This window comes from Alligator sinensis, unplaced genomic scaffold (genome assembly GCF_000455745.1).
Source record: "Alligator sinensis unplaced genomic scaffold, ASM45574v1 scaffold615_1, whole genome shotgun sequence".
NCBI classification, from domain to species: domain Eukaryota; kingdom Metazoa; phylum Chordata; order Crocodylia; family Alligatoridae; genus Alligator; species Alligator sinensis.
In genome coordinates, this window is record NW_005841982.1 from 1,214,498 (window position 1) to 1,224,719 (window position 10,222).

Genomic DNA, 10,222 nt, shown 5'->3' on the forward strand with positions numbered 1-10,222 from the left:
GGGACGTCATTCTCCCCCTGTACTTGGCCTTAGTGAGGCCGCAGCTGGAGTACTGTGTCCAGTTTTGGGCTCCACAATTCAAAAAGGATGTGGAGAAGCTTGAGAGAGTCCAGAGAAGAGCCACGCGCATGATCAGAGGTCAGGGAAGCAGACCCTATGATGACAGGCTGAGAGCCCTGGGGCTCTTTAGCCTGGAAAAGCGCAGGCTCAGGGGTGATCTGATGGCCACCTACAAGTTTATCAGGGGTGACCACCAGCATCTGGGGGAACGTTTGTTCACCAGAGCACCCCAAGGGATGACGAGGTCGAATGGTCACAAACTACTACAAGACCGTTTCAGGCTGGACATAAGGAAGAATTTCTTTACTGTCCGAGCCCCCAAGGTCTGGAACAGCCTGCCACCGGAGGTGGTTCAAGCGCCCGCATTGAACACCTTCAAGAGCAAACTGGAAGCTCATCTTGCTGGGATCCTATGAACCCGGCTGACTTCCTGCCCTTTGGGCAGGGGGCTGGACTCGATGATCTTCCGAGGTCCCTTCCAGCCCTAATGTCTATGAAAATCTATGAAATCTATGAAATGGAGGAAGAGGAGCTGCAGCAGATAGAGGAGACCATTCAAGTTGAATCCTCTCTGGTATTTGGGAAGCCTATTGGCTTCATCCATGGACAGTGAACAATTAAGGTAACTTTTCTAGTGGTACAGCAAGAATGGGAGCTGTGGTGGAGTGGGATCATCTGGGGTCTCTGGACAGAGCTGTTCCCATGTTAGAGTAGGTTCAGCATGAAGGTCCACAGGGCTCTGTCCAACTCTCTACTTGCTTGTAACCAGACCTTTTCAATGTTGCAACACAGTGTGCCAGTGATTCTGAGCTTCCATACAATTACACTGCCACCATGATACTTGCTTCCTTTCCATCCCCAGATCAATCTACACAACCATAGCTGATGGGAGGACATGTTCAGCACAGGGGCATTAGAGCAAGGACATTTTTTTCAGCTACACCTGCTGTACATCCAGAATCCACTAGGATAACATTCTCAAACTGGGCGCCACAGCACCATGGGATGTCTTGATATCCTTTCAGGGGTGCTGCAAGATGCCACACAACGTTAGCATTGGTAGGAGTGTAAACATGATTGAAAAACCACACTGGCCTATTGTAGTCCTTCAAAGTTCTTTGTAATAGAAGAATTGCTCTAATTTTTTTTTTTTGTATTCAAACAAGGGAAGACTTGCATTTTCCAAGGGGTGCCTTGAGCCTAACAAGGTTGAGAACCACTGCACTAGGGAAACAATCCATACAGGCTGCCCCAAACTGGAGAATCAGGCCCCATGTATGCAATCCTGCCTTGCAGCTGGGCTACAGACAGAGGATCTCGATGCTTTCTCCCTCCATAAGGCTTTGAGGACCTGAAGGCAGGCTTTGCCCAAAAGTCCAAGTTAGTTCTAAAGATCTGTGAGGCTGGGCACCTGGTCATGGCCCCTCCAATATTTTCAACAGTTTCCAACTGCTTAGTTTGAAACAGTGAATGTTTCCAGCTGTCAGAAGGGGAGACTTCCTGGGTGCATCTGTCCCAGCACACAAGGGCATCACTAGTAGCGTTGTCATTGGAGCAGTACTGGGCCTGACATGCAGGCCACAGGAGGTCACACCATACAGCTATAACAGAGAGCAAGCTTATCGGAAGTGCATTAATTGGTGCGCCCACTTGCCCAGGAAGCAGCAGACATGGGTCCTAGGTCCTGCTTACCCAGAAACAGTTTGAACCCACATCATCTTTCCCCAACACAGTGCTCTAACCACCAGGTCATAAGCTAGGCCTTGCCAAGAGCTTTCTCCATCTCTCCTCTCCAAGCTTGCCTCCTTGGCAGGCAAAATAGGGAGGTAAGTGGGGATATGTGGTGATCCAAGGTTTTATCCTGCTTCCAAATGCAAAGAAGCAACCCCTGTGTTATGTAGCCATTTCAGCCACCAAATGTTAAATTAAGGGTGTGGTGGCTGGTTCAAAGGGTGGTCCTATTTTACCACTGAGAATTAAAATCCCAAACTGTATAAGGGTGAAGCAATGCAGTTACATGTGTGAACAGTACATAGGACTGGGCCTAAGAGTCCATTCCAGAGACAGCACTGTGAGATGAAGTGTGCTACCCAAGGCTGTCCAACAGATTAGTGGCAGAGTCACAAGCAGCTTTCCAGACTCTAGATTCCCAGCCATGTAGTATTTCAGATTCCCAGCCATGTAGTTTGCAGCAGGACAATGCCCTCACCTCAGAGCAGCTGGATGTGGTCAAGAATCTGTAAAGTGCTATCAGTGATTTTTCATTGTTCTTAAAGTGCTGACAACGTGCTCGACACAAAACAGTGTGGAGAACAAGTAACAAAAATGAAAAATGCTATTGAAATGCTAATGCCATGACCCTTTACTCTTGTTTGTCTCTAAATTCAAATGACTGTTTTCTTTTGCTTTTAGTGAGAATGTTGAAGAACCATCACCAGCATTGGAAGCACAGAGAGCAGGCAAATGTATGAGATTTGGATTTTTTTTTAGGGTTTTATTTATTTCCCTTAATGTCTTTACAATTGTTTATTATTTCTTTAATTCTTTCATTCCTTTAATCTCAGTGATCATTTGGATGGTGAAAGACTGTCTCAAAAATACAGTATTTTAGAGAATAGTTATGCTACCAATGTGGGGGATTTCTGCAGAACAGACAAGACAGTCATGTTTTAAAGGGAAGCACTTGACACCTGGCACGTTTTTCATTCTGTCTGGCAATTCCCTGCACAAACTTCCATAAAGAGACACTTCACTAGCAACTTGCAAAATGAATCCAAGGCTGTGCCTAATCTGTGGGTTTTGAAGAACAATCTCTTTCATATGGATTGCTGTTAGGATAGCACAATGGGGCCCTTGCTTCCACACACCCAGCACTATACAAACATGCCTCAGAGGTAGCACCAAAACACATCAAAACATAGACAAGCCTTTTCCAGAAAAAAGAGAGCATGCACTGGTTCTTCCTATGCATTGGGCATGTCTGTGTGCTTCAGTACTGCACCAGGGATCACCACAATGAGGAATGCAGTATGAGCTGTCCCTCCCCTGAAGTGGAAGTCAGGTGGTGTATGTGGATCAGTAGGCTCACCGAAGAGCTAGAGCTGACTGGATCCAGCCAGTACCATACCAATGGGTGGTTACGTTGCATCAGTTTGGGAAGGCAGCATGCACAGAAGCAGGCATGGTGTACCTCACTGCAGCACTCCCTGCTGGGGTACAATGCAGCCTAGACAGGCCCATTGGAACAAAAGCTTGCAGGACACTACTTTGCAGTGATGCTAAAACAACAGCTAAAAACATCAGTCATGAAAGTGGAAATGAGTCCCAGGTGAGCTGACTGTGGATGTGTTTCTGTTTTCAGGGATTTATGCTGACATGTGCCAGGCCTGGGATACAGAAGACTCTTTATATATGTGTGAGGTAAATATCTTGTAAAACCTTCAGCAACAGAACCCCAGGCAGTTGGCCCACAAAAAGTCTCTTGGCTCCCTCAGCTGACTCCTTGCGTTTTGCAGGCTCTTCACTATTTCATTTGGTTCTAATGTCTGCTCTGTAATATCTACACAGAGGTTGCCTCTAGCCATGCAGCAGAGTCTGTTCCCCAGCCCAGTTGCTTTATCTCTTAAGATCTTTGGCTCCAATCTTGCTGTCCCTGAAGTCAAGGGGTATTTTTCTACTGGTTTCAATGGCAGTAGGACTGAGTGCTTTTTCCTAATCTCTATCCTAACTATTGTTTCTTTTACTGTAGCCTATCATGTGTATTATGTCCTTAAAAACTAGTTGTTGCCTGTGATGCATGTAGTCTTTGTAGGCCTCCATCTTGCAAACTTAAGCATGTGCATAAAATCATGGACTTCACGTAAAGTAATATGTTACATTAGGAAACATAATTTAAGAAGGGTATTGGAATCTTTGGATGCACTGGAATGTAAATCATAAATATAAAAACATTATTACTACTGTCTATGGCAGCATTTCCCAACCTTTTTCACCACATGGCACACTTACATGCCACCCCATGGTACACCAGCCAAACATAGGGTGGAGGTGAGGGGGGAAATGACTGAACATGGAGCAGCGGGGAGTGGGTAGTGCGGTGCTTGAATCGCTGGCTGCAGCCATGCTCCCCCTCTGGCTGGCTGGGGGTGTGGCAGGGGGTATGGCTCCATCCAGGTGGGGGGGGTGGCTCCAGCCCAAAATGCCATGGCACACCTGGACTTGCTTGATGGTACACTGGTGTGCCATGGTACACCAGTTGGGAAATGCTGGTCTATGGCATTAGTGAGCTCATTACTGGATGCTTTATCTAGTTCTCATGTTCATAATAAATGGAATGCTGAAAAGGTTCATAAAATAAATATGAGATTGAACTTAGGGCTAGAAACCCTTCCTCAGTGTGAGAGACTAAAGAAGCTCTATCTATTCAACTTAAAAAGAGAGAATTTTCATACCAGAAGAAATGGGGGTTGATACAGGTATGTATGGGGAAGTGACACTGGCTAAGTTAGATGATGTACTCGAGGTCGCTCAGGAAGACTGTAACTAAGCCAGGAAATGACTCTAGGCCTCCTGAATCTACATTCATTGACCTACCCAGAGACCATTATTGCTGCCCTACCTACCATCTCTCATGTAGCACTGCAGGAAAGAGATATTAGTTCCTGACCTTCAAGCACGAAATTCTGCAGAGCCTGGCCACAGCAGAGGATCCAGTCAAGCTGGTTATCAGTGCCTGACTAACACACACCTTCATAGCACACATGGCTTATTCACTCTGCTTGTAGACTCCATTTTGGCTAAGTACAATGGCCGAGTGATTATAGGACTGGACTGGAAATCTAAAGGTGTTTCCTTGTACAAAATCAAATCCTGTCCACAGGAGAGGTTTGTTTCTTGAGGAAGGACATTGGACTAAATTACCTTAATCTTCTATTTTAAGTGACTGTTCCCTTTTCTCCACAGCAGCTGCTGCCAGTGTTCCAAAAAATGGTCTTCTTTTTTTTAAGAAGATACCAAATGCTCTGCCCAGAGTGCATTGTCTTCTCTCAAGTTGCCTATCGCACCACAGGAAATTTCGGAAAGTCGCACCAGAGATTATACCTACATGTTAAATTGTTTTAGGAAAAGTAAGAAAAATATAAATGGAGTTAGGAAAAAATGTGGTCTGGTGGAGGCTGCCAATTATACTTTGTGATCATTTGCAACTTCATTCTCATGTAGGTAAGCTCAACAAAGAGGGCAGACAGAGAAGGTAGACAGGAGGCCTACTCCATAGCGGGGAAGCTCCTTTTAGGATGCATTATTCAGAAGTTAAGGTGCACTCCCAAGCAGTTGGCTGTGCCACAGAAAGGGAGTTGGAGAAAGAGGTCAGGAGCCAGGCCAACCAGCAGCTAGTGCCACAAAGGGCCAGAGAACTCCTTGAGATAACTTGGAGATGCCACCTAGCAAGGGTGAAGAGTTAAAGCTAGCAGATAATGCCATTTGGAGATTGCAGCATTCTCCACCTGGAATCACAGGGTAATCAGAAGGGCCCTGGAATCATAGGTGCCGACATGTCATTCTTTGTGCCAGTAGAGGGAACAATTTTCTGAGTCTTTAGCTACAGCAACTGGGATTTAACCTAAGCTCTCTAAGCAGAAAAGCAGCATGGCACAGCTGCCTGCGGGAAGTAAACACCCAGGACTGAGGACCAGTCTGTCTTGGCCCGGCAGCGGGGACAGATAAAGGCAATGTTGGTGTCCCTGACCCCTGTTCCCACTTGGGAGCTCAGGGCCACCAGGGGAGCCTTCAGACTCACTCCTATGAGGGCCTGGATCATCTCTCACCCATCTCTAATTTGTGCCACCCTTCCCGCAAGGGCTGGAATTACTCTGGTACTGGGGGAGGGGGTACTGCTGAGGTCACTGCTGCCTACCCCCAAAATTCAAAGCTTCAGGGGAAGAGCCCCCAAGTTAGAGCTGGCTCCCCAATAAAGAAGCTTTCTTTAATATGGGTTGCCTATACACCTGTTCATTGGCGTTCTAATTAGAATGCGTTGGAGCAGATGCGATTAATCGAGTCTGCTCCACGTTCTAATTAGAATGCTGCAGCCGCCACACCGTCACATGTATTAAGCCCCCGCGCATTTTAAAATGGCCACAGGGTGCCTTAACTAAACCTCATCGAATGATGTTTAGATAAAGCATCCTGCAGCCATTTTTAAACACGCGGGAGCTTAATACATATGATGGCGAGGCATTTTAATTAGAGTGGCTAACAAGGAGCCGCTCTAATTAAAACGCCCTCCCTCCCCACCCCGAGCATGTGTATAGGGAGCCATGATTTCTTTAAGTTCTTGCTTTTTTAACTCCCCCCCTCCATAAGTGGGGACAGTTTCCAGGCTGCTGGCTGCCATATGGGCAGAACAGGAAACTCAGATGCCTGCTCCCACCAGAAGCTTGCACTGCCTGCCTGTGTGTAGGGAGGCTTTGTGTGTGTGTGTGTGTGTGTGTGTGTGTGTGTTCATAAGGAGAGTCCCACATGCACACTCCGCCACACACATGCACCCACACCCCCCTTGCACTGCCATACATGTAGACCCTGACACCGCCTCACACATCTCAGCCACCCTCCACCCACACAATCTCCCACAAACCCCATACCCACCCACACCCCACATACCCACACACACCCACATGGTCCCTCGCCCCAAACACACTCATACTCTCCCTCACACTCCACACACCCACAGTCCCCCACAAACCTATACACCCCCCACAACATACAAAAGTAAGACTTCATTTTAAGCTATTGTGCAATCACCTCTATGTACACTACACAAACACAAGTAAACCAGACAAAAATATTTTTTAAAATCAAATTAACGAATGTTGTAGATGTTCGATTTTTAGAATATAATTTGGCATTTTTCTGGTTCTGACATGGCAAAATCCCTTGCTGAAAGGAAATACTTCTGGGGACAAGGGTAGGGACTTCTGGTGGCAAAGGCTAGGTGTTACGGGGTGGGACTTCCAGTCACAAGATGATTACTAGGGGCGGGGCACCTGTCAAGGGGCAGGGCTACCCATACGGCCCTTGACAGCTGGCCAAAACTCAGTAAGTGGCTCTCCGCTTAAAATAATTGCCCACCCGTGAGTTAGAGCCAAGGCAGAGCAGCCCTGGGCTGGCAGAGGATTCAGGGAGGTCTGTTCTGAGCTTTGGGTGGTGGAGGAGCTGGCTAGGGCATGAGGGTGCTGAAGTGCAGGGCTGGGTGGTAGGCAGCCCTTGCACTTTTGCACCCCTGTGCCCTAGCCAGCCCAGGTCACCCTCTACATAAGTGTTTCAGTGAAGTTAATTACTCCTCTGTAAGATAGCGCTGTCCCCGACAGCACTATCTTACGGTGGAGTTAATTAATCTACTGAACCCTAATAGTGCTGCTTGTGTAGACAGCGATGCTTGCTGCAGAGCTAATTAGTCAGCTCTTGTAGTACAGCATACACATAGATGCACCCTATCAGGGTTTCATCTCTTGGAGTATTCAGATAACTTAAGAGACTCGATGGATTTTCTGCTCCTGTTGTAAACTCACACATTTAACTATTTAATTTTTACTCTTAGCTTGTATGTCTAATATACATTTTTCTAAATAACTAGTTGATTAGTAAACTTATTTCATAAATACATTCAACCAGAAACATCAAAACTGGTCAGAGATTTATTAAATGTTATTAACCTAATGAAAAAGAGAAAGGAAAACTCATGGTATGCATTGCAACAAAGGAAACCTCAAGCAAATCTGCTTTTTCTTGCTGATCTGTGCCCAGTGGTATCTATTAAGAATGGAAGTTTCCTATCAGATATGGCATCTGAGGTGCATGCTTCAGTTTCAATATTTATATTGGATGGAAGATTCTGTATTTCACGATATAAGGACTGTTCTAGTGCCTCCATTCTTAAAGGTGACAAATACTTGTCCACAGATGTTTTAAGATTTGAAGATTTAATCTCCCACCACCGTTTTTTCTGCTTCTTCCTCTCCCAGTGTTTCAAAACTCGTGCTTTGTGCCTGGACTTCAGATTTTAATGAGGACAAGGACTTTTTGTCTACTGCTTGTATTTCAAGAACAGAAACTTGCACAGGTTCTCAGTATGCAATAGAGATCTAATCCTCTCCTGAACTGTCTGTTGTTCTGCTGTTTCTTGAATTGCTACTTCCTCCCTGGCTTGTTTCTTGGCTTCTTCACATTTCTGCAATTAGCAACCACAATAATTATGGCTGGCTGTTCTCCAAAATTAAAATGGCATTTCTCAGCCAAGATGATGTCTAGATTAAAGAGCTAATGCAATATAATTTGTGTATGCATTCCATTTACAAACAGAGGGTAGGTCTACACTGCAGTCACAGTAATGAGAGCCAGGTAATGTAAAGATACCTTATCCAGCTTCAAAACAGCTAGCTAGGATGCCAATTGTAGTCAACAGCAGCACAGAGCTTAGTATGGGTTGTAAAACCTGACCAAGAAGCTGGCCTTGGACAGACTGCTCCTGGTATTGAAGCTAACTATTTTAAAGCCAGCTCAGGTATAACTACACTGGTCTGCTGTCACCACAGTGTAGACATACCCAATGTTGACAACAAAGAGTCTGTTTTACTGCACTCCTGTGACAAGCATCCTTAAAGAACATTAGGAAATGTTGCATTCTTACTGGAAGATTAAAATGGCAAATGAAAGTATGATGCACATTTTAAATTATAATTTAAAATAAGCTTGGAAGAGATTAATTAGGCCAGGAGACACCGGCCGGAGAGACGCCGCTGAGTGGAGTGGTGTTTATGGCGAGTGAGTGAAAGGGCTAGCTGGAAGAAAAGCAGCCGAACCCAGATTGTTAGGGTACTGTTTTGGGTTTTTTAACTTTTGTTTTCTTTTTTTCGTAGTGCTAGCTACATTACCTGCTGTGTTCTCGTCTCCACAGGCCAGCACAGTATTGCATCAGGTGGGCAGAACCCCAATCTGAACTTTTTAATGGGGAAAGTTTCCCCAAACAGATTAATATCCCATGGACAAGGGATATTAGCCCAGATGGGCTTCTGGTCTTTTTATTTGCTTAGATTACTTTGCTCTGTTATTATTAGAAGGTTTTACCACCAGGAGAGAGAACATAAAAAATAACTCTCTCCTGACCAACCGCACAGCTTACCTGAGACTGAAGAAGTCCAGTAGTCTGTGCTGATTTAGTTCCATCAAAATGGTTGTCTAGATGCACACAAGTTTGTGAAAGAAAAGACATCAGTTAAGATCAAGTTAAACGAATTGCAGTGTAATATCTGGGTGGCACTAGGCCGGAGTGTAGGGGAGGTTAGAGCCCCAGAAGAAACCTACCTCAAGCAATCATCGTCCGGTACTATAATAAGAATTACCACCTTCCAATCGTTATTGTTCCAAAACATTAAGACGTGGCAGGTAAGAGTTGGGACCACAGAAAGTCAGGCCAGTAATTGCATGACCAAAGGTCAAGGTTGGGAAAATACCTGGTGTATGTACCTTTAACTATAACTGGGCCAAGACCTGACACGTGTCCATTTACAATGCTACCTGGTGGCCTTCAGGCTCTTCACACTGGTGATGAAATCGCCTTAAAATGGCTGAAACAATATGCTGAAACCTTATACACTAAATAAATAAATAAGTTGAAAGCAAGAAAATAGCCCCTGCCCTGAGAAATTTACAATAGCCATAACAAAGGCCTCATCAGTATCTTTCTCGTTACTTACACTAATCAGATTAAGAGGAGTCACCTTAAAAAAATCACATCTGTCTGAAATGCTTTTTTGATATAACACAAAGACGAGTATAGCTGGGAGACTGGGTAAATGATTTTGTCTATTTTTCTGGATAATTTTTGTCTATTTGTTTATCATTTGGTTTATTTTTGTCTATTATTTATCTATTTCAGTCTATTGTTTAACTTTATTAACCTAATAGCACTGTATGTTTTGTGTGCACTGTTCTCTTGTTGGTGTAGGTCTGTCAAACAGTAGCAGGAGTGAGAGATGAAGAGACATTTTTACAAAAAGAGAAATGTAAGATGGCAAGAAAAGTCACAGGAAGTTTTAGGAGTGGTTTCAGTACAAAAAATGACATTTAAATCATTGCTTTAAATCGACTAGACATCTGTTAATGG

The 10,222-nt window shown here is 44.8% G+C and overlaps 1 protein-coding gene across 1 annotated transcript in view; it reads left to right on the forward strand.

Annotated features, from left to right (window-relative positions):
- The window catches only part of LOC112549863, a 14,482-nt gene extending 13,809 nt beyond the window's left edge, over positions 1 to 673 (forward strand). Inside the window, exon 4 of the mRNA XM_025201028.1 lies at positions 580 to 673. Within this exon, the coding sequence (XP_025056813.1) occupies positions 580 to 673 (94 nt within the window). The remainder of the gene's footprint in view (positions 1 to 579) is intronic.
- Positions 674 to 10,222: the final 9,549 nt, after the last annotated feature.